Source organism: Ictidomys tridecemlineatus, chromosome 3 (genome assembly GCF_052094955.1).
Source record: "Ictidomys tridecemlineatus isolate mIctTri1 chromosome 3, mIctTri1.hap1, whole genome shotgun sequence".
NCBI classification, from domain to species: domain Eukaryota; kingdom Metazoa; phylum Chordata; class Mammalia; order Rodentia; family Sciuridae; genus Ictidomys; species Ictidomys tridecemlineatus.
The window spans coordinates 63,014,600-63,040,961 of record NC_135479.1 but is presented as its reverse complement, the minus strand read 5'-3'; the positions used below and the strand labels follow the sequence as shown (position 1 = coordinate 63,040,961).

Below are 26,362 nucleotides of genomic sequence, written 5' to 3'. Positions count from 1 at the left end.
GGAGGCCTTGGCATTGGTGCTGAAGAAAAAGGCCCTAAGGTGTGTGGTCAGCATGTCCAGCACACATATTCATCCCCAAAGGAACAAAACCAAGGTTATAAATAACGTCATTTTTTATTCTCTGTACAAAACTTCTCAACCTACGAAAATAAAGTTTGCAAAAGTAGCACATGAGCCTCCGAGGCAAGGAGGCTGGCCCACGGGGGCCCACCCATCTACACTATGTACAAGTCTCCCCCAGAAGGGAAAGAGGTACCTTGGGGAAGGGCCCCCTCAGCTCAAAGAAAGGTACCCCCTCCTCCCCCTAGAAAAGCGAGGAAAAAGCCACTAAGGTGCCTGCAGAGCAAGGGCGGTGGGGGGAACACGGCCGATTCGGCTCCTGTAATTCCCCGATCGGCCACCAGAGGTCAGCACCATCCTGACGGCCGCTTGTCAAGTTGAGGAGCGGGCTGGGGTGGTGGGTTGCGCCTCCCGCCTCCCACCCCTCAGGGACGGAGCGGCCGCGGGTGAGCCGTGGAGACCGGGACACTGAGACTGGACGACGCCGGAGGTCTAGCTGGAGGTAACTGTAGTCCCACCACCCAGGCGCATGAGCATCTGCTGGCAGTCGTGCAGAAGCCGGTGATCGCCCAGCTTCTCAAGCGTGCGAGCCGCCTCGGTCAGCATGCCCACGCGCTGCCCCGGCCCCGACAGGAAGCCAGGCGGCAGGTAGCAGGAGGCCAGTAGCAGAGCTTCTGCGTGCTCCCGCCGCGTGGGCCGCGGCTCCAGCTCCCCCGCCGCGCCTGCGCACACAGGGCTGCATCAGGGGCGGGGCTATCTTACCATTCCAGCCTGTGGGCGGGGAGGCCGAAGACCAGCCCCACAAGTCACGCAGGTTCTCCTGTGCCCACCGTCAGAGGCTCAGATATGGAGCCCCTGACGACTTTCCCAGTAGAACACAGACTCAAAGTCACAAATGCATTGTATTCTGCAAATGGTGTCACCTCCAGTGGATTTCAGTTCCTAGCTCCACGCCCCCCCCCCACACACACACACTCTCACGCCCGCCCATGTGCAGTCATCCCCAGTATCCGGCACACCCATCTGAGCCCTCCCACCTGGGCGAGGAAAGGGATAGTGGAGAAGGCTGCATGCTGAGCCAGAGCCCCCACATCTCTGTAAGGTCAGCCACCCTCACCTTTGCCACCAGGACCTGCCCGCCGCCTCAGACTGCGGTCCAAGAGTTGGTGTGTCCGGGTAGGGCTGGCCCCTGCCATCAGCCGGGCTGTGGCCTCGTGTAAGAACACCTGGGAGGGGCAGCAGAGATGAAGTTCCGTCCCTGCTCTCTCCCTCCAGGCAACTGTTGCTTCAGGTCCTCACTGTGAGGTGGGGGGCCCACAGGACTCACCCTCCTCATGGCAGGACGGAAGCTCTGTGCCAGACACCTCAGGCCGCTCAGGTCCCGTTGGAAGCCACGTAGCTCGAGGGCAGAGGCCTGGGGGCCGCTGCTGGCACCCTGAGCCACCTGTGCTGACGTTGGGGGCTGCTGCTGCCTCCACAGGCTAGTGCGGACCACGAGGAGCAGGTCACACAGGAGCAGCTGCATGGCCTGGGGGTGGCAGGTAGGGCAGGCAGGGTCATGAGGCCCCTCCAGCTCTGGGAGGGAGGCTGCCGGCTCCAGGCTGCACTGCTGAGGCACTGCACCCGCCACACGCGTGCAATGCAGCAGCAATGCAGCAGCAATGCACACAGGCCAGCGGCCTCTCCAGGCCCCCAGGTCACCATCCACCCCAGGAGCAGCCCTCCAGGGAGCCCGGCCAGGCTGCCCACACCCCTCCTGGGCATGAGGATTCAGCCCAGACAGGGAGAGTCACTCTTCCCTGGACTTAAACTGTAGCCCAAAGCAAAGTCTCCAAGGCCCCCAGTCCTGAGCTCCTTGGGCGAACCCCAAATGACTAGGGAGGAGAAGGCAGTGACCCAGACCGGCAGGCCTCCAGCCTACCCCTCACCTTGTCAATGGAGCTGCCAGTTGGTGTGGTGGCCAGGCTGTCCCTCAGGTACCCGCTGGCTTTCTCACAGATGGCCAGGCTGGCTGGGCCAGACTCTGCCTTTCCACGACCCAACACAGCCCGGGCAGCCTTGAAGGAGTGCAGGGCCGCCTTGGGCAGGGGTTTCCTGTGGGGGCCACAGCAGAAGAGTGCCAGTCAGTGAATGCCCACCCATCTGCCCTGATTCTGGACTTTGGGGAAAGAAAGCACGGTGACCCTGACCACACAGAGCAAAGGCGGGTGCAAGTACAGTGCTGAGGGGCCGGGAGGGTGGGAGTGGGGGCAGGGCAGGGAGAATCTGGCCGGGCACATACTCCGTCTCCTGCAGGGCACGGGGCAGGTGCTCCACCAAGGGGTAGAGCCGCTCAGCTGCCTCCTCATCCCGCCGCAGCCAGTGAATCACCACCGCCGTCAGTGAGCCCCACCACTTGGCCACAGGGTCTGTGCCTGCAGAGGATGGAGGGGTGCCCTGAACCTTCAGCCACAGTGTCTGGGCTGAGCAGGAAGCCCGGGGCAGGGGTCTCAGGGTCTCAGGCTCACCGGTGGTGGCGGCCATGCTAGAGCTGATGGAGAAGCTGCATGCAGGAGCCCCAGCAGCATCAGAACAACTGGTCAGCAGCTGCAGGTATCCAAGGGCATCTGAGAATTCCCTGTGGCAGGAGAGGACTGGCTGTTAGAACAGATGGCAGGGGTCCTGGGAGTCCTGTGGGAGAGCTGGTCCTACATGCCTACCTGGGGACAGCCTGACCCCATGGCTCTACCAAGGGCCACATTCTGCCTGGCTGGTGGGGAAAACGAGACCAACACAGGCTCGGGGGGGCACCCAGCAAGTGGACAAAAGTCCCAGCTCTGGTAATCCACACAGATCCCTAGACAGGGTCGTTCCCGGACTACATGTTGGTGGTATCTGGAGGCACAGGGACACTTACCTGTCCCCATCAGCTGACCCGGGGCTGGGGTTGGGGCTGGGCTGGGCCACAGAGTTCAGTGCACGCTCCAGGAGATGTTCACGGAACAGCTGTGTCACCTGGGCCAGGGGGTCCACTGTGGGTAAGAGGGGGTGAGTGAGGAGGAGCCCACCCCCCACTTTACATCCACCAAGGCCTTCTTCCTGAATGGGCAGGGACCATCCCGTTCCCATTGCAAGTGCCAGCTTTGGTCCTAGGAGCAGCCCTTGCCATAGGCAGGTGGAAAACGGCCTAGCCCCTGCACACTGGCTTCAAAGGCGCCACCCCTTCCCTGTCTCACTTCCTCACTCCACAATGAGGTGGCCCGAGGTGGCCCGGGGTCGCCTCTCAAATCAACTGTCATCCCTCTGGCCTATAGGTTGCTTCTGAAGAGCCTCAAGTGGAACAGAGGACCAGCCAGGCCTTGAGTCCCCACAGCCCTGTAGTTACGACCCACACGGGAGGGTAATCTGGGGGGAGGATATCCAGAGATGCAGGGGATAATGAAGGACAGGAATGGGGGACAAGGCACAGGATGAGGGACAGGGGCAGGGGTGAGAGAGCACCTGGGTTCCCGGCCAAGCTGTACAGGCTTTCCCGCGGGGCACTGCGCACGGCCCAGTCCCCATCCACGAAGAAACGGTGGCCCACGGGGTGGCAGAGCCACTGCATGGCAAGAGGCACTGAGCCACTGTGTGCCAGGCAGGCCTGGCGGGCGCTACTCAGGAAGAAGCGCTGTGGGGGAGGGGAGCTGGGCTGTCACACTGGCGCCAGGCAGGGACTCAAACCCAGACCCCTGTTGAGACCCCAGCTGGGCCTAGAGCCCACCTCGTAACCAGCTGCCAACTTCTGTGCAGCCCCATGCCCAGGAACCACGGGAAAGAGCTGCAAAGACAAGCCCCCAGCCCCATCCCCACCAGCCCACCACCCACTCACTGTCAGAAAGTGCAGGGCCCTTGGCAGACTGGTCTTGACCCTCAGGGCAGCTGCCACATAGATCTCCGCCAGCGTTGCCATGGACACGGCATCCCCCGCACACTCTGCCAGGTTCAGAGCACTCAGTGCCAGGTTGGTGGCAGCCAGGTGCCCACCCGTGTACTTCCCTGGAAAGCAGGTGGGGCATGAGGCCAGGAGGCCACGTGAGGCAGCACGGTGGCGCCCCTCTGCCCAGCTCCACGCCCAGTCATACCCATGGTGTGCAGCTGGTGCAGCTTATGGTAGACGAGGGCTGCATCTCGGGCGCTGGTGCGTGCGTCTGCCCTCAGGGTACAGTCCCTTCTCAGGCCCCCAGCATGGCCGGCCAGCCAGCGGCCCACCCAGAGTCGCTGCAGCAGGTGGCGAATGAGGTTCCAGAGCAGGCTGCAGGCCAGGTCCAGGTGGGAGGTGGGCAGGGGCCTGCCCAGCGCCTGCAAGGCCAGCCATAGCTGCTGAGCAGCCTGGGCGAAGTCCCCCTGGGAACAAGGAATTTCCAGGTGAGAAATGATGTGGCCTCCGAGGGTCTCATTCTGTCTAGGAGTCAGTGAAAGTCTGGGGGAGAGCAAGAGTGAAGAACGGGGCAGATTCATGGTGCACACAGAAAGCAGGGAGCCAGGGGCTTGCTCAGCACCTCCTGGACTGCAGGCCCTGATGCTGCCCTGCCCACTCTCTCCCCGGCTAGTCCCTTACCCGGGCCAGGTCCAGGTCAGCCTGCTTGCGATGTCTCCAGAAGTTCACAGCAGGGGCGGAGTGGGGCCGTGTCACCGGCTCCCCACAGACAAAGAGAAATGCCAAGAAAGCCAGCACCACTAGCCCATTGACCAGCCAGACCACAGGGGGCAGCAGCCACTGGGCCCAGTCAGGGCCATCTGTGGACAGAAGGAAGGGCTGGGCTCCCAGGGAATCCACAGCCCCCAGTCCACAGCCACGGGTCTACCACCCAAAAGTCCCTCCCAAATATCCCCGGGCTGGCCTGTCCTACCTCTGCCCTCAGTGCCCAGCATGCTGCGCCCAGAACTGTGGTGGATACCCACAGGATCTGAGGGGCCAGGAAGCGTCCAGCCACCCAGCAGGGAGGCCAGGGGGTTACAGGACAGACAAAGGAAGACAAGTGTGCACAGGGCCAGGCGGGAGCGGTCCAGCATGCCCAGGCTGTGGGGAGATGACAGCTGTTCTGGCTTCACCTGGAGGTGGAGGGCAGGAGGTGAGGACGCAGCTGGACAGCCCCCGGGGAACACAGGGCTACAGGAGGAGTCGGGGCCCCGCAGGGCTCTGGGCCTGTTTTTCTGTCTATGAACTGGCAGGTCAACTCCTTTAGGGGCCTCTCCCTGATCCAATCCTAGGACTCAGAAGAGATCCCTGGGAGAGGACAAGGGGCAGTGTTGCAGGACCCAACCTGGCTGTCCTCAAAGACTGGGCTGTCAGGCTCCGAGTCACTGCTGCTGCCACCACTGCCACTACCCCGGCTGCCAAGGGACAAGGGGCTGCTCTGGGAGGGTGAGCCGGCATCTGAAGGTGGTGGGGTCAGTGTGTCCACCAGCTCAGTCTTCACACCCTCCATGGGCACATCTGTGTTTCCTTTACTGCTGCAAGTGGACACCAGATCCTTTAGTGATTCTGCTGGCCAGAAAGAACAGAGCTGGGGTGAACACCAAACATGTCTCATCAGAGCACAGGGCCCTAGGGTGGGGTAGGGTGGGGTGGGGTGGGGTATGGCCCAGGTTCTAACTGAAAGTAGGGCCAGGGCTGAGGGATGTCCGGCCTACTGGAGGCAGGGCCAGAGCCTGGGCAGGGTGTGGCCAGAGGCAGGGGAGGGGAGGCCAGGACTCACTGCTCTTGTGGGCAGCAGTTCGCAGACTTAGGTTCTCCTGCTTGAGTTTCTGGTTGCTGTGTTGTAAGAAGCGGATGTAGTCGATGGCCTTGCGCAAGACAGCAGACTTATTCAGCTTTAGGGGGCAAGAGAGAGAAAACAGTTGGCTAGTCAGGTCTGGCTGCGGGCACCTAGCAAGGGAGCACACAGTTACTTTGCCACACAGCTGCCTCAGGACCTCTGCACTTATTCCTTCTGCCCAAAATGTTCCTGTGCAAATATTCCCCAATAGCACCTACCTCTACCTCTCAGGCAGAAATAAGGATTAATATCTAAAACACATACCGCAGGTCTTTGCTCATGTATCACCTTACCAAGGTCTTCTCTGATCACCCAATTTAGATTTGCAATTCTTACCATTTTCTTCCTGCCCTATTTTCTTTCCTGGCACCATGTGGGGTCCTCGAACACTGACTTACCTATTCTGGTAAATGTCTGTCTCCCTATTAGAATGTCAGTTCCTTTGGGTAGGATTTCTGTCCCTCTTGTTCACTGCTACACAACCAGGCGGAGTATACCCTCCCATGCACTTTATCTCAAAGGCCCTCAGTAAAGTGGAATGAGTAGATAGGGTTCTGGTTGCCCAGCCTGAACCTCTGCAGGCTCTGCTCGCACCTTTGCCTCGGGGCCCACCACCAGGTCCTTGAGCTCCACTATCTTGTCGTTGATGGAAGAGCGGTAGCGCTTCTCGATGGCATTGTGGGCTGTGCGCTTCTCGCCACGGCTCTGGGCTGAGCCCGCAGCCTTGCTGCCGGCTGCCAACCGGTTGATGGGCAGCTTGTCAGTGTCCACAACCAGTGGGACTGTGGCCAGGATGGTTCCGCCACTCACCAGGGTCTGCAGGGCCAGACACAGGTTACCAGGAGGACATGCATGTGCACAGGCTCCCCCCACCCCACCCCCCACCCCTCGCAGCCTCTGCCCAGTCCAGACTGCCCACCTGCAAGGGCGCTGTCTGTACAGCTGTGCCGGGGGCCAGGGAGCTGATACCCGCAGCCTTCACAGTGGCCCCCACATCGGTCTTCATGGTGGTCAGGAGCAGGGAGTCTGCCTTGATGAAGTGGGGCTGCAGCAGGACCTGGGGTGGCAGAGGCCTGGGCCATAAGCTGTGTGTAGGGGCCGAGGGCCACCACCTTCCCACAGCTTGGCCAGACCCCCTCACCGGGACCTGCTGGATCTGTGAAGTTACAGTGGTCGTTCCAGGGGCCGCTGTGGCTGTCAGCAGCTGCTGGGGGGCCGCACTCTGGACCTGGCTATGCAAGGAGACAGGTGGGACCCCTGGCGGGGAAGCCAGTGGCAGGCCAGGCAGCGGCTGCTGGGTGCTCCCAGGAGGGGTCCCTGCAGAGACAAAGCCTGGGGCTGCGGGCAAAGGCTGCCCTCACCCACTTTCAACCTGCTCTTCAGCTCTGCCATCGTATGGCCCCAAATGAGTCATGGTCTCTATCTGGAATATTCCCATATTTTCTATCGGGACAGGCCCTGCCTAGGATCTGATGCAAATGTGCCAGCCAGGCCTCTGGTGGGAGGCGGTACTCCACCCGGCACCTAGGACAGAGAAATGCCGCTAGCAATGGGGCGACCCAGCCCGCACAGTGGACACTCAACTTCTAGAACCTGCAAGTTCCTCCACTAGGACCACGACTGACACTTCTTCCTGTGTTCCTAGCAGCCTTGTCCCCAATGTCCCCTCCCTCCATACACCCCTCTTACCTGCTGAGAAGCTTCCAGGAAGGTTGGAGTAACCCAACACAGGGGCTGAGTTGAACTGTGGGGGGGCTGAGGATGCAAAACTCTGGGGCAGGAGAGTCCCCGACAGGGGTTGTGGGGTAGGGGGCTGCAGGATGGTTAGTGGCACTGGCTCTTCTTTGATACCAGGACCAGGGGAGAAGGGGGACACAGATGGGTACATGTTCAAGGGGGTGGGTGCAGACTGGGGAGGGGACAAAGGTGGGGATGCCGCCTTAGGGTCCCCCAGGAAGGCTTCCAAAGGGGAGCTCAGTGAGGCAGGAGACGGAGACAAGCTGCCTGGGGAACTGGCACTGGGGCTGGCAGGCTCTGTGTCCCCTGCCCCACCCCCAGCATAGGGTGGATCAAACAGGCCAGGGAAGTCGCTGTCTTGGTTGTTGATGAGCTGGAGCATGTCTGGGGAAGAGAGAAGAGCGTATGAGTGGAGACTGGACCTGAGCAGGGCCTGTTTGTCTGCTCCCTGATCACCCACAGCTGTTCGTGTGGGGGTAAATCCACAGCAACAGGAGCCACCTACACAAGGCAGCACTCTCAGACAAACAGCCATCTCTCAGACACGTGTTCAGCGACATCTGATCCAGCATGTGTGTCCAACAGCCCTAATAACACTGGACAGGGTAGACACCACGAGGCTCCCTACCCTGCCCCACCACTCGTCTGGATTGAGCTGGGGTCAGGTCTGAGATTACGCATTTCAGGGTCTGACCTCCTACCACAGCCCCATGTTTGCCTGATCGTCTGACAACACACTCAGTCCATCGCACACCGTGGGCCCACGCTTGTTCATTCATTCATTCATTCATCCATTCATTCATCATTCAATAAGCAGGTACCTAGTGCCTACCCCATGACAGGCACTGTGAACAAGACAAAAATCCCTGCCTAAGCCAAGTGTGGTGGCACATGCCCGTAATCCCAGTTATTTGGAATGTTGAGGCAAGAGGATCCCATGAGCCCAGGAATTTTGATGCCAATCTGGGCAACACAGCCAGACCCTATCTGGGGAAAAAAAAAAAAAAAAAAAAAAAACTTGCCCAGAACCAAACAACTTTCTGGGGAGCCAGGGATGGCCTGTATTTTAGAGGGGGTCTTGTTTGTGTTATTTGGCTTAGTGCTGGGAACTGAACCCTGGACCTGGCACAGGCTAAGAACTGCTACACCCCCAAGCTCCTATAGGTTGATGTAGACCGCGGTAAACTTTCATTCCTATCTCCGTGGAACAGCCACCTCTGAATCCCTACATTCTTGCACATCTACAATGTGATTTGAAGTGGCACCAAGTGATTGCCTAGCAGGTGACAAGCCTTTCCAGACAGCCTCTCCTGTCCTTCCAGGCAGTCCTCCATTACCACACACTCCAGGACCTAGCTTGGTGAAGAGTCCTAGCAGATCCACTTCTTGGAAGGTACCTGGCCATAGGACTCAGAGGTAGAAGGCAAGTGGGTACAGGATAGAGAGGGTCTTCATATAGGTGCAGTGGGCCCCATTCCCACCTACTGGCCATTTCTGGACTCTTTCCTCAAAGCTGCCCAGCAGGGTCCTCTAGACACAGAATTTGAGACTATTGAGGGTTAAGTGATGACACCCATCTTCTCAATTTGCATGGGGAATATATAGGTGCTGAGAAAGGAGCCCCTGAGGAGGTGGCGAGATGGCCTGTGCTCAGACCCAGCTGTGCAGTCATGGCCTACTCCTCCTGGGACAGCCTAGGATCTCCAGAGAGGGCCAATCAAGAGGGCAGACCTCCAAGAGAAGCCCAGGTCAGAGCAGGGTTCTCGCCCATGCTAAGAAGAGTCCAGAAATGGCCAGAAGGGTAGGCCTGAATCAAGATCCAGGTCCACACTGGGACCACCCACATTGATGGGGCTAAACTGCACTCATAATCCCCCTGACATTCAGCTGCAAGAAAGTACTGCACAGAATGTGGTGCTCCCTTCTAAAGATGAAGAAACTGAACAGTAGAGTTACTAGTCTAACAAAACTAAATCCAGACCAACCTGACCCCAAGGCCTCTACCCCTACTCAGAAGTTTAGCCCACCTATCTTGGAAGCAAAAAATGACACCGAGTTCAATAAGGGCCACAAGCATTCCAAGAGCATGCAGGGGATTCAAACCCAGGTTCACAAAATGCCAAACCTCTGCACCTTTCCCTGCTGCACCAAAGAAGGAAGCTGTTATCACTAACCCATTCCTCCACTGAACTGACAGAGACTTGGGCCTGAGCCAGCTGCTGGCCACATAGCCAACCAGTGTGTCTTTGTGTGTTCTGGGCACAAACCCAGGCCCTGCTGCAGCCAAGTGGCCTCGGGACCCAGGTCTGGCCATTCAGGGCTTTGGTTTCCCCTCTATAAAAGCAAATGCTGTCTGTCCAGACTTCTTCCTCCTCGTACAGACTGGGACATACTCCCTGCCTCAGTCCCAACCTGGCCAAGGGCCCTCTTCCCGAGCTGGCGACTAGCAGCCTTACTGGCTCAGCCCAGGGCCCTCTAACCCACTCAGGGAGGCCACATACTGGATCAAAGGGTTCTTTGGGATCCATAAGCACAATCACAGGGTCCTACAGTATTCTCAAGTCCCCTACCCTGAGCTTCATCCCTGCCTATCAGCTCTGCTGACCACCTGCCTACCACTTGGTTAGGGCTTGGGCTACTCCCCTCCTCTCACTGCATCTCAGTTTCCTCATCTGTACAACAGAAAGGATTAAACCCTTTTTGGCAGCACTACCTGAAGCTTTGCTCAGCAGAGTGGAGACAACATTGCCTACCCACAGATGCTAAGGCAAGAACATCACTCCAAGAGGGGACCTGTCTAAGGCCATCAACAGAGAAAGAGGGCATGGCAAACACTTTGTGGGCCCTTCAGATTTATGCAGATCATAAAGTCATACTGTATTTCTCATTGCAGGACTCCCCCTCCTTAGCCCTTCAGGTGAGACCCTCTTTATAGATGGGGAAACAGTCTCCCCAAATAGAAATCGACAATGTAGACAGTCTAGGACTCCCACTTTCTACTCCTCGCAAGAAGCAGGGCGACCCAACAAGTCTGTACGAGGAGGAAGAAGTCTGGACAGACAGCATTTGCTTTTATAGTGGGACTGCCTGGCAGAAAAGACAACTGGCCCTACCCCTTGCCTCTTCCTGACTCTGCCCAGAGGAGATGTGGGAAAAGCCACTTAAACCCCACTAGTGTAACCGTTCTGCTGTTGCGTCTCTGAGCAAACCCACTCCTCGGGCTGCAGAGGGGACTCACGGGGTTGGAGGATGGTCTACCAACTTCCCCGGGTGAGCCGGGAACTGGTGCGCCCTCTCCCTGAGGAAGGGGCCTCCACGCCCCCTCTGTGAGAACCCGCGACGGTGACCGGCAGCGGAGGCCAGAGGCAATGTGATAAAGGAAGCGGAGGTCTTCCAACAAATACCTTCGAACGTGCAATCCATGGCTCCGTAGCGCGCGCCCCCCGCCCCCTCGGGGCGTCCAGGCGGTTGGCTCTGACCGCGTCGTCCCCGCGACGACTTCACCTGTCAAGGCTCCGCGGAGTTTTAAAGCCGGCTGAGCGCCTCAGAGAGCCCCGCCCCGACCGCCCCTCAGGCCCCGCCCCTCAAAGAGGCCCCGCCTCCAGCCCCGCCCTCCTCGGGGCCGCGGGCCGGGCATGGGGTGAGCGCGCGCGACCAATCAGCAGCAGTGCCGCCGCCTCACTAGGGCCCCGCCCCACCCCGACGGCGGCTGGGCTCGGGTTTCTCCCCACGGCGCTGAATGGGGCCGAGGTTACTCGCGGGCGTCCGCCTTTAACCCGCTCGGCGCCAGCGTCCGCCGGGGTTACTAGCGGTCATCCCCCTCGCCAGCTCCCCGCTCCTCCCATTATCACTTCCGAGAAGTGCCGCGGAGCTGGGGGTCGGGCAAGGGAGGACCCGGCAGGGATGCAACGTCCCGAGCTCTGTGGTTACAAATTGCTAGCTCACCCAGAGCGAGCCTGGACCGCTCAAGCCTCAGTTTACTACCCCGGGAAATGGGACAAGCTTATCTCCCGGTTTGAAGGGCAAAAGTAAGACAGAGAATTAAGGCCAAGGGCTCCCAGATGTTGCCCACAGTGGATACAGGGACCTCTCCCTTCAGGGGCAGCCCCAGTGTGGGGCTAACCCTCACCTCAAGGAAGGGTCTAACGACCCCAATCCAGATCACCTAGGGAAAACTGCAGCTTAGAATAAGCAAGGGAACCGCCTGCCCCAAATTTGACAATCCAGCGTCTACTGACTCCCAGCTCTGCAGTCAGTGATGTCTGCACACCACAAACTTGTGGGTCTCAGATCCCAGTAGTTATCAAAACTGACTGACTCACCATCATATAGGCCTAGGAGACCAGGACCCAGTCCCTGAGACCCTTTGTGAGAAAGGCAGTGGTGACAGGCTCTGAGGGTTTGTAGCAGGGTGGTACCTAAGCCTGTCTCCCCTTCTGTCAAAGGTAAAAGTTCAACACCACTCAGACAAATGACCAGAGCTTGGCTAGCAGCCGACAGCCTCAAATTGCAAGGATAGTCCCCATTCTGCTGCAACGTGTGAGGGCGGAATCCTGGGCAGGTCAGCCCAGTGTCTCAGCAGTTGGGGTGCTGGGGTCTCTTGGGGCCCCTGATCTCTCTTCAGGAGAAAATGGAAAATGCAGCCATGTTTCTTTCACATACACCTTGCCCCCACCACTTTCCCAGGTTCTTCCTTCATGGCCTCGGGTTCCAAGGACAACAAAAGTCTTTTCTGGCACCTCTACCTCCCTCTCTGGTCAGCCTGTGGGTGCTCACATGCTCCACTGCCAACCCCCCACCCTCCAACAAAAACAAAGCATTGCTTTTAGAAAAGGCCCTGAGCTCAGGTGAACAAGTCTAGAAGAGTCCTGGCACAGCAGGACACAGGGGGCTGGGTTCCAGGCAGGAGTCTCCCCAAAGTAGACTACCCAGGCTCCGTCTCTTCATGACTTTGTTCCCCAGTTTCAAATCCTAGAATGTGGCAGGACCCGCAGGTAGATGCCCATCTGAAACTCACCCGAGACAGAGGACTAGAGCCACCAGAGTCCCGTCCTCTCCACCTTTTTTCTTTCTTATTTCTGCCACCTCCCTGCTCTGTCCCCCCATCCTATCTGGACTGAGGAGGAAGGAGGGAGAGGACAGTTGCTCACTGACCCCCTGAGGCACAGGAATCAGGGAAGGCTCCCAAGAGGAAGAATGCGACCCTGGCACAAAGGGCTGGTCTTCAAGCCAAGGGCACAGCTTCAGCTAAGCTACAGGATCAGGGCAGAGTCTGGGTTCCCTCAGGCACCTGGTGGCTTGTAAAGGTACAGCCATCCCCTGGAACTTGTGGCCTGGTTAGATCCCACCTCATTCTTCCCTGGAGCCAGATTTGCTGGCCCATTTCTGCAGATGCTGATGGCCAGAGTTAAGAGTAGGATGGAAACTTGAGATCCGGTCCCATAGCTTCCCCCTAAAGATGTAGCCAATCCAGGGATCTGGAGCCATATGCCAGGGCCTGCTCTTCCTTCAGCCCCTACTTGCTGTGTGTCCTGAGGCAAGTCACTCCCCTTCTCTGAGTCTCTAGGCCCAGTCTCCACTCTTCAAATCTCCAGGGATGAGGATTCTGGGAAAGCAAAGTGTGCAAAGCACCCACCACCCAATAAGGCCTCAACAGAGGTTTCCTCTGCACCAACTGGAATCTCTAGAACTGGAAAGTCAAGTAGTGTCTGACCCTTGCAATATTCAAGTCTAGGCTCCGTAACAATTTTTTTTCTGGGGAATTAACAGGGCTAGACTAGGGTGAGGCAAGTGGAGCACCTACGTGTCCCATTAAAGGGAGTACCTCTTTTGTCTCACCCCAGGTCAGCAGGACAGTTAAGTCCCAGTTCCCTAGGAGTGGGACAGTTAAGTCTCAAAAGGCACACCCAGGGTGCCCAAACTGTGGACCATCTGCTGCTGGGGAGCTGAGCTCTGGGCTGCCCATGGCCACTGAGAAGCACTTTTGGTCTCTATACACTCTCGGAACTGAGGGAAAGGGGGATGGCCCAGTTCTAGGCCTCAGTGGGTCCAGATGCTCTCTGAATCCTCCATCTTCCAGGCTTGTGAAGCCCCTCCCCAAGGCTGAGCCCTCCTTTTCCCCTCCTCCTCTCCTGCCCAGATTCTATCAAGCTCCAACAGGAAGTTGGCTTGTAACGGTACAGTTCAAAAGATCCAACAGGAAACCTGAACCCCCTCCTGGCTCTACCTCCAAGTTCCCTCTGAAGGCCAAGGAGGAACAGGCTTTAACGCCTCTGGCCTATTCATGCTGTGAATTAATCCATGAACCTGCAGAGAGCCCACCTCTGACTATCACAGAAGTCTACCATCTGTCCAACCCACACAAGTCCCTGAACCCCAGACATGTAAATGAGGTGGTCAGCCCAGGCCTGCCTGAGTATCTGAGTGGAACCTGAGTGAAACCAGGCCAGAAGGGAGGAAGGACATCCTGGAGAAAAGAAAGAGCACGTGTAAAGGTCCTGAGGTGGGCACGAGCTTGATGGGATGGCTGCAGTGAAGGGAGTGGTGGGCAGGAGAGGCGGCCCTGGAGTCGGGATTCCAGCCCAGGATTGTCTGGCTCTGTAATCTGGGCCGTAGACACTGATTCTTAGAGATTTGCAAATGGTCCCATGCAATGCAGATCAAAGGTTCTGTGAAGGGTAAATGGTGTAAATGGTGTCAGTCCGTGGGGCACCACCTTCAGGGGAGGACACAGGGTGGGTGGCTCCCGGGACCCTGGAGCACGCCATCTCTGCCTGGCGATGGAGGTTGCAGGGCTGGGGAGGAAATGGCACTTGCCCATCACTCCAGGGAGCACCAGCTTCACCTGCCTGAACTGCCCAGAATCCCTGGGCTCCCACCAGCCCCTCCTTGATCCTTCTGATCATTGAGATCAGCAGGTGCTGGCACCCTCTGGCTGGTCATGTATGCAACAGGGGGACAGGCTGCCCTTTGTGTGCTCACAGATGCCCCGAGGGCACAAGTGTGCGCCTGTTCTTCTTGGAATGGGATGAGCCCTGGTGCACCTGGTCACAGGCCCTCTTGATGGATACGGAAACCAAGGCTCAGAGACTCGGTGCCTGGGGTCCCTCTACTGCCAAGGTGGGATCTGGGACTTCAACCCAGATCTGCTGAGCCCAAGGCCTACTCTGCAGCCCTAGCCTGCCAGGGCCAGGAGTGAACCTCAGCTCCAGCTTGATTCTGTCCCAAGCTGCCTTGTCATTGGTCCCAGCTTGGGAAGTGTGTGCACAGTGCAAGAACCCAGGGGAACAACACAGAGCTCTTTATGGGTCTCCTCCCTGAGGCCTTCCTAATCACTCCCCACTCCCAGGGCCCAATGTGCCCGCCCCTCCCCCTGCCAAATTCGGAGCCAGGTTTCTGTTGTGCTCCCTCGAGGCAGCAGAGCCAATATGGGAACCAGTTCTGTGACCCCAGCCTTCCCCAGCAGGCCTGAGCACAGTAGGAACACCTGTTGGGTTTGCGTGGTCTGCAGTCCGGCTCCGGCAGAGCCTCGTTCCCCCTGCCTGCTTTCTGAACCCATCTGGTTCCTTAATGCCACTGTACATGTGCCCAGGCGGTCCCCTCTGCCAGGAATGCCCTTCCCATTATTCTCTGTCCACCTGGCAAATTCCAATTCCCTCAAAACATACTTGGATGTCGCCTCAGAATCTCCCCTCCACTGGACCTGGCCATATTGTCCTGTAAAACTGTTACCCGTCCACTTTCCCCAGGGGCTCGTCCCTGACCTACACCAGAGATCCTTAATATAAGCTGTAATATGGTGATTAAGCAAGATGTCACTCAGCACCAGTTCTGACAGTTGGTCTCAATCGAGGGCGGGGTGCAGTACACATTCTTATCATTCCAGAAACTGAAACTCAAGGGACCACCCCACAAACTGTCCCTTATTATTATTCCTAGACTCAATAGCAATGCTGTGCCTTTCTTATAATGTTTCCTCTCCCTTTTGGGTTGTTTTAAACCTGAAGCAAAGACAGCATGTGTCATTTTAGAGTCATTTTGCTTTCCAGGAAAGATAAATCCCTTTACAACCATGTCTGCAGTGTCATCTATTTACTCAGCATCACCAGCACTAGGTTTTATTGTTTTTAATGTACTTTTAGGTGATCTGCTCAGTACCAGAATGGTGTGACTGAAACCTGAAAGGCACTTCATTTGCATTTCCAAGGCCAACTTAATGTGACTTAACCAGGAAACTAACAACTGTGGTGGGAGATGGAGAAACATCTGCTCCACTTCCCACAACAGGAAGTGAGCTTCCTCAGCCTCCCCAGCTGGCCCTCCAGGGAAGCAATCTAGGGGCTTGGCCTCCGGATCGATTGGTGGCACATCCCCCCCACTCCCGGTCAGCTGCCACTGGGCCTGAGTCACACAAGGCTGGCAACTGGAGGGGCTGGGAGTGAATCCCCACCTGCACAATGCACAGGGACACCATCTCCTTCCACTCTCAATGGATAAGGACGGGGTGCTTGTCCCCCGCTTGGTAGTAGGGGACGCCTAATAGACTGTCTCATGCAGAGAGCCAGGACCAACCCACGGCCAGTGCTCAGAACTGGAACCATAGCCTGGAACATTCTGGAAACTTCTAGCACAGGCTCCTTGGAGAACTGTTGCTAACATTTGTTGAGCTAAATATATCAAAGTCCCCAGTAAGTGTTCTATACGGTGGTAATAACAACAGTAACTGGCACTGTTGAGGGCCTACTATGTGTCACGCCCTACTTATGCTTTTGACCTAAATTAGCACATCTGATCCTCACAAGTCCAGGAAATTTGTTCTAGTACTCTTCCCCTTGAACATAAAGGTCAGAGATAAGAACCTTAGTCAAGGCTCTTGCTCAAGGTCACATAGCAGGATGGACTTGAAGAGCTTTGGGCTCCATCCGGAGCCTGGTAGGAACAACTTGGAGGTGCAAGGTTTGTTGGGAGAAAGCTTGTGGGGGAGGTCAGTTGGGAGAAAGCTTGTGGGGGAGGTCAGTCGGGAGGGGAAAATCTAGGGGAAAATCTCCAAGTCACAAAATTTTGAGATTGGAGACAGCACTGCCCCCCCCCCCACTGCTAACAAGCCTTGAACCCAGAGGGCTCCACACTTGGAGCCAGCTCTAAGGCTCCCTGCCCTCTTGCCAGGAGCCCCTGACATGTTTTAGAAGTCCCCACTACCCCCAACTACCTCTATGGGATATGTCGGATGCAGGGCTCATAGGATGATAGGACTGTGAAGTCCCTGCCAGTCCCAGGGTCAAAAAGCACATATGCAGGGCATATGGCTGGCAGGAGACAAGGCCAGAGACACTTCCAACCCAGGCTATACCCGTCAGCAGGCAAAGTCCAAATCTCAGGCCTCTACCTGGCAGCAACCCCTGCTTGGAGCTCACCAGGTCTGACCAGGTCACTCGAGATGTTTGTGTTCAGCTAAGTAACTGTCGGGCAAGAGGTAACTCCCAGTCACTGGCCACCTGCCTCCTTGGGCCCATTCCCAGCACAGTCCTCTGCACTCCCCCAGCCCTGCAGCTGCAGAGGAATTAGGACTGAACTCTCAGGGACTGAGAGACAGCAAACTTGATAGCCACCATTTCCTGTTTTTCAAAGGAGGCCCCTGTGGTTCAGAAAGACAGGATACTTTCCCTAGAGAAAGCAGTTCACGGCCATGTTGGGATTAAAGGTAGATCAGATACCAAGAGGCAGAAACAGGCAAGGGAAGAGAGCGCCCCTCCCAGGCTCTCCTCCTGAGGGCTCTGCACATGGAGGTGAGGGAGAAGGGGTGGGCCTGAGAGGTGGGTTCTGAATAGGTGGGCAAAGTCACAGGAGGGGCGGGGAGGCAGGCTTGGCAAATCTTGCACATCTTGAATGCCATGTTGAGACAGCAGAACATTATTGGAGAGGCACTGGGGACATTTATGCCCAGAGCTGGGCAGTAAGCAGCCTAGAGTTGTTTCCTAAGGAGTGCCAGTGCTTGGTGGGACTAGAAAGAAAGTTGAGATACCCTGGGGAGAGGTGTGGGCAGTAGAGGGCCTCCAGTGTGCCCTCTCCACCAGGGTGGGTCTAGATCCAGAAAGCAGTCAAACACAGGCTAGAAACAAGGCTCCCCAGAGGTGGGGTTGGACACAGAGGGAGGGACATCAGGCCAAGGAGAGCTCTGCTCACTTGGGGTGAGGTGGCACTGGGGTGGGAGGGCTGAGATGAGACCCAGGAGGGTCTACCAGGAGGCCACACTTGATCAGAGCTTGGCAGATATCTGGGGTCTGAGGGATAGGGCAGACATAAAGGTATCCAGACAAGAGAGTGAAGGAGTCTCACCAAAGACTCTGGGCTGCCCACAGCCCCCAGAATGACTCCTCAGACTCCTCAGCTGGGCCTAGTTCCCCTTCCTGGCCCCCAATCACAATTCTGTCTCCATTCAACTCCTCTGCACTTTTAAACTTGTGCAAGATCTGATAAATTAGTCCTCAGCAGGGAGGTGAAGCCTGCCACAGGCTTAATAATAATCCTCAACATGTGTAAGGGCTGCTCTCCTTCCTTCTCTTTCCCTAGCCACCAGGGACCCCAAGCGGGGAGCAAGGAAGGGAGAAGGTGGAGCTCACCTGAGGTCAGGGTGCAGTGGCTGGGCTTAGACCCAGAGCACACCATCAGGTGGCAGCCCCACCCCCAAATCCACTCACATGACAGAGGGTTTGGCAGAGGCAGGTGGCAGGGCTGGGTGAGGCTCAAGGCCCTCAGCTGGCTCCCTCGTGCCAGTTTTCAGTCTCTTGGCTCAAAAGCCACTCCAAGCCCCTCTATGACCCACTCCCAGGACCGCAGAAAAAAATGTAGAGCACATTCCCCAACTGGCCACTCTGTTTTAGGAGCCCAGCAGTTGAAACTCAGGAGCTCTGGAGCCCAAAGCCTGGGGCTGAATCCTGGCTCTGCTGTGCCTGTGTGACCTTGGGCAAGTTATTTTACCCTCTCTGTTCCTCAAGACCTTCATCTGGAAGATAAAGATCCTAAGTTTACCCAATTGGGGCTGTTGAGAGGATTCAATGAGATCATCAACACAGAGCCAGGCATGCAATAAGTACTCAGTCCATAAGATCCTCCAGCCCAGCCACAAGAGGAAACTTCTAGCACACAAGTCAACACACCCCACTCCCTTGCCTCCCTGCACTGCTGGAGGCAGTGGGACTCTCCTCCTGGGACTCCAAAAGCTTCTCATTCATGCCTCAGGACACCTGGGCTTAACACTCCCCAACCCACCTCTCTCTACACCAGTTCTAAGCCTGGTAGAAGTTTGGAAAGCACCATTCAGGCCTATAACCAGCAGTTCTCCCAGAGTCTCATCCTATCATCCTATGGATCTGGGCAAGATTGGCCTCAGGGTGCAGCACAGTTTATGGAACAAAACAATCCAGAATCTAGATGTCCATCAACAAGGGATCCCGCAGATAAATGAGGGAACTTGACTGTTCTCTGGCCATTGATGTGAGCCAAGAGGCTTCCAATCCGCTGTGACCAATGGATTCTATTCTAATTTATTTTAAAAAAATATGTATATATATATATATATATATATGGGCTGAGGTTGTGGCTCAGTGGTAGAGTGCTCGCCTGGCTTGCATGAGGCACTGAGTTCGATCCTCAGCACCACATAAATGTAAAATAAAGATATTGTGGTCACCTAAAACCTAAAATAAATAAATAAATAAATATTATAGAGAGAGTCATGGTTGTCTGCAGCTGGGGAGAAGAATGAGGGGGAAATACAAACATGCACAACAGATCTTACCTGCATGATGAAAATACTCTACAACTACTGATGGTCATACAACTCAGTAAATTTACTAAAAATCACTTGATGCATCTAAAACGGCACATAAATTATTATTTTTTCTTTGCTTTTTATGATATGTAAATTATACCTCGATAAAGTTTTTAAAAAATGGATGAAGAGTTTGCAGCCATCTTAACACACATACAGGCAGTAAGCAGTTTATCTCTGGGTGGTGTGTTTGGGAGAGATTTTATTTTTGCTCACCTGTGCTTCCAAATTTTTCTACAATGAAAAAACAGAAAATGTGAATGCAAACTGAGAACTCAACTGCTAGAGTGGGAAGACTTGGGCCCCCATCCCATCAAGAGGTGCTCAAGGGCCCTGTTTGTCATCTACAATGGCTGCTCACACCAGTGATGTTTCTTTACCTATTTTTTATTCTTTTTGGTACTAGGGATTGAATACAGGGCGCTTAACTATTGAGCCTGCCCTTTTTTATATTTTATTCAGAGACAGGGTCTCGCTGCGTTCCTCAGAGCCTTGTTACGTTGCTGAAGCTGGTTTTGAACTTGCAATCCTCCTACTTCAGTCAACCATGGCTCTGTCCACGAGTCAGTGGGAAAGGTAGAGGCCTTTGTGACGGACCAGAGGCCTGAACACCCCTCAGCATTAGCTCCCTTGTGAAGGAAGCGTTTGCATCTTCATTTTTCTGGAAGGAGAAACTGAGGCTTAGCAGGTGAGAGGGTTTGTGCAAGATAGCAAAGGAAGTAAGTAGTCTTCAGGCTCAAGTCTGGACCCCAATGCCCACATACTGGTACTCTAGGGCTGTTCCCAATGGGCCCAGAGCTACAGAACTGCTAGCTGAGTCAGTAAGGCAGGATTTGGGGTGGCTTAGTTGGGTTGGTTTTGCCAACCCCAGGGTGGCCACAGTCTCCATGGACAAGTCCATCCAGGTTGTGAGAATTCAGGCAGCTTGTGCTTTTTGTCTCAACTTCCCCGGCAATGAAGTGCCAAGTAGCTGGTGTTTCTAAAACTCCTGCACAGCAACCGTGAAGGATAATCTCCCGGAGGGATTCACTTTTCACCATCTAGAAAGTGGAAGCCACAGCCTCCTAACTGGCACCTGCTGCCACCGTTAGATATAACCACCAGAGTGGTTTATGCAGTTTAAGAGGCTGGAGTGTGACTCAGTGATAGAGCCCTGGCCTGGCATGGGGGGACAACCTGAGTTCGTTCCAGCACTGAAAAAAATTTAAAAATGGGTGCAAGTGGGCACCACTGCTCTGCTCTGGTCCTCAATGGGCCAGGTCATTCCCTGTAGGAGAGCCCTCCACTAACCTTCAAACTTAGGTCCTTCCCCAGGGCCCTGGCCTTGTCCTGAAAACATTCTTCCTCATTGGTCCCAGGGCTCAAATCAGTCGGAAGAGACCTCTCCAGACCGCTGGACCCAAAGTAGCCACATCCCTGCCCCACCGAAGCGCAACTAAATACCGGTCTGTGGGTTTCCTTGGGAACTCTTGTACTCCCCAATAAGAGGGAGAGCCTGGATCTGTGAGCCCTCAGTGCCTAGGCCGGGACGGTATTCTGTAGATGCTCAATAATTTGCACGGAAGCCAATGCGACCCTACACCTGGTGTACGGGGGGGGGGGGGGGGGGGGGGGGGGGCAAGAGACAGCACCGTGCGCATGCGCAGGAGCTCCAGGGCCGAGCTGAACTCTCGGCCGGAGGGAATGACCGTGAGTAACCCCCGCTGATGTCACGGCGGGGGCGGAGCTTCGGCGACGCCCGGGTCCCAAGCTCTAGCCTCCGCCGCCGCCGGACTGGGGACGCGGTACAGAGCCCCGGACACCTAGAGACGCACGTGCCCCGACCCGAGTCGCCAAGGGACCCAGCGAGGTGCGGCCCCCGAGGGCCCGCACCCCAACGCGCTGCGCGAGACACCAATGGCGGACGCCGGAAAGGCGGGACCCCAAGGCCCACAGCGCAGCCCAGAGACGTTAGAGAGCCCCGCGTGCACAGCAGCACCGAGCCGCCGCCCGCTCCGCAGCGCCCCGCGAGGGCCGGGAAAACAAGGCCCGAGTGCCGCCCGTGCTTCCCCCTGTCCTAACGAACCTTCCATGTCGGTCAGCAGTGTCGTGTCCAGCTCGCATAGCTCGGCCAGAGCCTGCTCCAGAGCCGTCTCGCCGAAAGATGGCCCGTCCATGGCGCAGCTGCCTCCTCCGGGCGGCCCGCCGGGGCCTGCCGCCTCACTTGGCCGGTCCCTGGGAGCGCCGCGCTCTCGCGTCCCGCCCTGTCCTCGGTGGTGGCCCGGAGGCCTTGAAAAGTTCCTCGGAAACTGGGTTCCCCCGGCAGCAGCTCCGCTGGGCGGGCGAGGCTGGGGCGGGGCTAGCGAGAGGCCCCGCCCCTAACAGTAACGGCCTCGCCCCCTGGGGAGAGCAGGGTGAACCCCCCCTGCTCCCCGGACTGCCCTATAAACTGTTCTCAGAGTGCCTCCCAGTCATTCAGTATATCCAGCCTCAAGCCCAGCAGCCTTTGGCAGACTTGCCCATTTCCAGAGCAGACCCTAGCCTGGGCCTCAGTTCCTCTAGCACCTAATGAAAAGGCTGAGTGGGAGCCCCAGGACAGAGCCCAGAGGTCTCTGGACTGCGGAGGGCAAGGGAGACCCTACAAACCTCACTTTCTGGATTTGACTCTTGAGAACAAGACAGACTCTAATCTGAGGTACGAGTCATGGCTCTTCCAGACCTGCTTTGTGGCTTCAGGCCAATTACGTCACCACTATGTGCCTCTGCTTTCCTCCTAACAGGGATCTCATGATGCCTCTCCATGGGCTGGCTGGGAGGTTAGGGATGATGTGGAGGAGGACACAGCCTGTGAGATCAGCATAGGAACCAGAAGACTGGCCTCCAGAGAAAGGGAGTGATCAAAGGGAGAGCCTAGTAGAGGCTAGAATTTCTCATCTTGTCTTAATCTGGTTTCCTACCAGATCCAGCCATGGAGGCAGGAGAGGGAGTTGGGCTTGAGGGCCAGCAGCTTCTGAAGGAAAAAGCCAGTACCCAGATGACCTAGAGAAAGTGACCAGCCCAAGGTCACACAGCTACTTAGGGAGCAGCAAAGTTGGACCCTGCAGGATTGTCTGACTACAAATTTGGTGCATGTTTCTGGGATCTACCATGAGGAAGAAATGGACTATGTGTTAGACCTAAGCCCAGTTATCCTGGACCATGACAGGCTGGGCAGGTTCTCCTGGTGGAGGAGAAGGCTGGAAGTGAACCCTGGGCCCTATGACAGGGACTGAGCCAGGCCAGGCAGGAGAGAGGAAGGGGTCCCTAGGAGGTAGACTGAAATAAACCAGAACTGAAATTCAGGTATCTGAAAGTGAGCCTCCAGAGGTTTGCAACCGTGAGGGTAACTTATTAGGGAATAGTCATGGAGAATAAGGGCTTGGAGCCCCAGGCCTCAATGAGACAGCCATCCTGACTATTGCTGTGCCAACCCCAGATATAGCCTGTCTCGCCAACCCCCTCCGGGAGTAAAATTAGTGCTATACTTTAGAAGGGGGTGGGGTGGGTAGGCCAAGAGTGGCCAGAGAGGCCCAAGTCCCTGGGGCTCAGCCTGGATGCACAATCCTCTTTGTTCCTTTCCTGGAAGTGGCTGCTATGGAAAATTACCCAGAACAGGATGGCCAGGAGCCATGGGGGTCTCCAAACCACATCTACAAGTAGCCCTTCTCAAGATGAGCCTCTGCTAGGGAACACAGGGAACACAGTTGGCTTTTCAGTCCACCCTTCCACTCGCCTCTCTCCTTTGGTAACTTCCCGCAAATGCAAATATTCTTCCCAAAAGGTGGGAGTAGGGGGTACTGGGTAAAGTTCAGGACCACCTTATTCACTCAGCTGATCTGGTTTTTCACCTGCTTGCTATATGACCTGGGATCACTTCACTTTCCTGAGTCTTTAGCTTAGATTTGTCACTTTGCCAAAGCAGCTAAGGTTTTGGAGTCATCGATTGCATGAGTGCATCGATTGCAACAAATCTGCTTTCAATGTTCTCAATTCACTATTCTTGTAACGAGTTTAGCACATATGTGAAGTGCACAGCTCAATAAATATGGACTTCAAAATTACAGGAATTCAAGAGAGGGGAAAAAGTAAGTCAAGGTCAACATAAAACCTGCACCCCAGACTAGAAAAGCTAGTTGAAACAGAAACTTGGCTGAAGCCCCCTGTAGAGGGTGAGGGAGTCTTTGCCACCAAAACAAATCTTTGCCCCATAGCCTAGGATCACCCAGGCAACCAGCAACACGAGAGTCAGGCTAAAGGCTCCAGTTCTTCAGGGGAATCTGCTTGTCTGGGTGGTTTCTCCCCAAGGATCCCTAGACTTCTAAATAGGACCCTCAGGCCATTCTTGGCTGGAGAGTTCTGAGCCTTGGCGCTTAGGGCACAAACCTTTCTGTCCTGGTGTACCCAGGAGTGGGCAGGATCTCAGTCTGGTGGACAAGTGATCTCAGTTGGCAGGTTTGGCCACTGTCTATAATCACTGAGCCATTGAGCATACTTATGATGTGCATATACATTCCTTATATTAACCCGTTCTTTCCTCCCAACATCCTGAAGAGGATTGTCCCCATCCCATTTTACAGATGAGGTAACTGAGGCTCAAGGAATTGAAGCGACCAGCCCAGGGCCTCCCAGCGCTGTTGCCCTGATTTTGCCAGGGCCGGGGATAGTCAGAAAGCCAGGCTTGACGCACACGCTGCCAGGGCAGGTCAGCGGCTGCAGACCAGGGAGTCGGGGCGCGGAGCCAGACGAGCCCCGCCCCCGCGGGCCGCCGCAACCAATGGGGCGCTCGGCCCGGAATGGGGTGACGCGGCGTCAGCGCGTCCTCCCGGGAGCCGGGCCCTGGGTCACATGCGCCGTGCGCATTGGACCCGGGGGCGGGGAAGGGCCGGCGCTGGCGGGCTGGGCGCTCTCCGCCTGACACCTGGCTGGCACTGAAGCCAGGTGCGCATCTTGGTCAGCGAGCTGACCCGGGACCGCCCCGGTGGCCTTTTGCTATTGGGACTGTGCGGGCGCTCAGGGAGCCTGGGGTTCCTCCTAGGTAACCCAGTCCGATCCCTTGCCTGACCTTGGTTTTATCAACTGGGACCCACTTGGTCCCCGAGGTCGTACAAACTGGAAGGCAGCTGCTATGGGTTCCCAATCCTTTGGGGCACCTGCCAGGTATTCAGCGTGGGCAGAGCCCATAGGGTCAGTGGTGCGGAACCATGCCCCAGGTGCCTGCAGCAGGTTCAATTTGGAGGGGCCCACACCTTTGAGGGTTTACTAGGCTAGTAAGACTGCTCCTTCAGCCCTTGCCACTCTGCCTGGCCCTATTAATTGATTGCTGCAGGAGCTGAACTAGGATGTACCTGGGTTACGTCCCCATCTCTAGGCAATGAGAAGAGAGACCAGAGTTCTCCTCCTTCCATCTCTCCATCTGTATATCATAGAGACAGATGACCATGACATGGATGATTCTGGTCCTAGATGTGGCCTCATTCCAGTTGGCCTCTGCAGTGAGCTGGACAAATGATTTCTAGTCCTCTCAGCCTCCACGGCCACCTTTACCCATGGAGGCTTGGACTGTTGGTGGGCACTTCTAGCCACTTGATAGAGCCACAAAAGAGCTGGTTGAGCCCCAAAGCCTATTGCACAGTGAGGGTGAGGTTCACAGACTGAGAGGATGAGGGATGGGATCCCTATCCCTTGGGGCTACCTGGCTGTTTGGGGAAAGGCCAAGTGCATATTGAAGGGGAGTCACAGAATAGTGTGGGTCTAGTTGGTGGCAGGAAGGCACAGGATCTCAGGCATCATCTGACCCCCATCAGCCAAATACAGTCATAAGTGGGTTATGACTTTGAATTGTCAAAAGAAGGAAATTTCACCTCGTAGCTGGATTGCTGCCCATTCTTTAGTGGAACTGTGGGTCAACCTTGGACTTGACAGTTAGCTGCCTCATGAGCCAGCTCTTTTCCCATGGTCCCTACCACTTCCTGGTGTCATACCCAGCCCACTTTCTCATTTATAAATGAAAGTAGGCACTGAATTTCTTGCCCACAATCCCATTTTACAGACAGGATAGTGAAGATCAGAGAGGAACAGTGATTTACCCAGCACCCCAGGCAAGCTGCCTTTAGAGTAGCAGCCTTAGAGTGGGGAGGAGATGGCCCCAGACATGGAGTCCACTCCTCTTCCAGAAATATCCCAGACTGACTCCCTGGTGAAGAAAGTAGAGGTTTTGCTTCCTGAGATGATGAGGGCATGGCCTCAGAGGCCCTAGACAGGGCATTTGTGGGTCACCCAGAAAGCTCCAACAGGGTTCCCTCTGAAATACCTGGATAGACTTTCTGGGTGAGTCATGCCTATCCAACATGTCTGGGTTCTGTTTCCCTTCTAAGGACTTTTTCTTTTCTTGGAGTACTGGAGTGTCCAGAGGCACTCTACCACTGAGCTGCATCCCCAGCCCTTTTTTAGTTTTTGAGACAGGGTCTTGCTAAGTTGTCCAAGCTAGCCTCAAATTTGAGATCCTCCTGCCTTAGCCTCCTGAGTGGCTGGGGATTACAGGCATGTGCCATTCCTTCCAGTCAAAGACTCTTTCCTTGGAAAAGAGGTGAATGGCAAGGATTCCCTTCTCAGGTGCTCAGGCAGAGATGAGTGGGCAGATGGCCATGAGCTACTGCAGGATACCAGTGCACCTGCACTGCTCCCTTCCAGATTTCTGGAGAGGGAATCTATAGTTGGAAAGCAGCTCCTGTCCTCTCAGGGCTCCAATGACATGACTGGAAGTAACTGAGGACTGAGGAGGGAGCACTGAGAGATGAGTCCAGAAGTTTGTCTCTGTCCAAGCCTGTGTCCCCAGGAACATCAATCACTCCCGCCTCTGGCCCTCTCCATTGACACCACAGTGACCATCTATTGTTCACGCCTACCCAGATTTCATCCTTTTTCTGCTAACAACCTG

The 26,362-nt window shown here is 56.0% G+C and overlaps 1 protein-coding gene across 6 annotated transcripts; it reads right to left on the bottom strand.

The window, feature by feature from the left end:
* Positions 1–95: 95 nt before the first annotated feature.
* On the bottom strand, positions 96–21,731 carry Srebf1 (sterol regulatory element binding transcription factor 1). Of its 6 annotated transcripts, none has more exons than XM_078043014.1 (19): positions 21,473–21,730; positions 7,530–7,961; positions 6,982–7,157; positions 6,760–6,897; positions 6,435–6,656; positions 5,781–5,895; positions 5,346–5,569; positions 4,932–5,133; positions 4,640–4,818; positions 4,164–4,425; positions 3,911–4,077; positions 3,541–3,709; positions 2,957–3,071; positions 2,568–2,677; positions 2,342–2,474; positions 1,989–2,154; positions 1,388–1,588; positions 1,178–1,286; positions 96–782 (listed from the first exon to the last, which is right to left on the bottom strand). In XM_078043014.1, exons 1-19 carry the CDS (start codon positions 21,561–21,563, stop codon positions 553–555), a joined length of 3,441 nt encoding a protein of 1,146 aa, XP_077899140.1. In that variant the 5' UTR covers positions 21,564–21,730; the 3' UTR covers positions 96–552. The 6 variants fall into 6 exon arrangements, with proteins under 6 accessions (XP_077899140.1, XP_077899141.1, XP_005339510.1 ...); XM_078043015.1 differs by having other exon boundaries at positions 5,346–5,566; positions 21,473–21,729; XM_005339453.4 differs by lacking the exon at positions 21,473–21,730 and adding an exon at positions 10,982–11,137 and having other exon boundaries at positions 5,346–5,566.
* Positions 21,732–26,362: the final 4,631 nt, after the last annotated feature.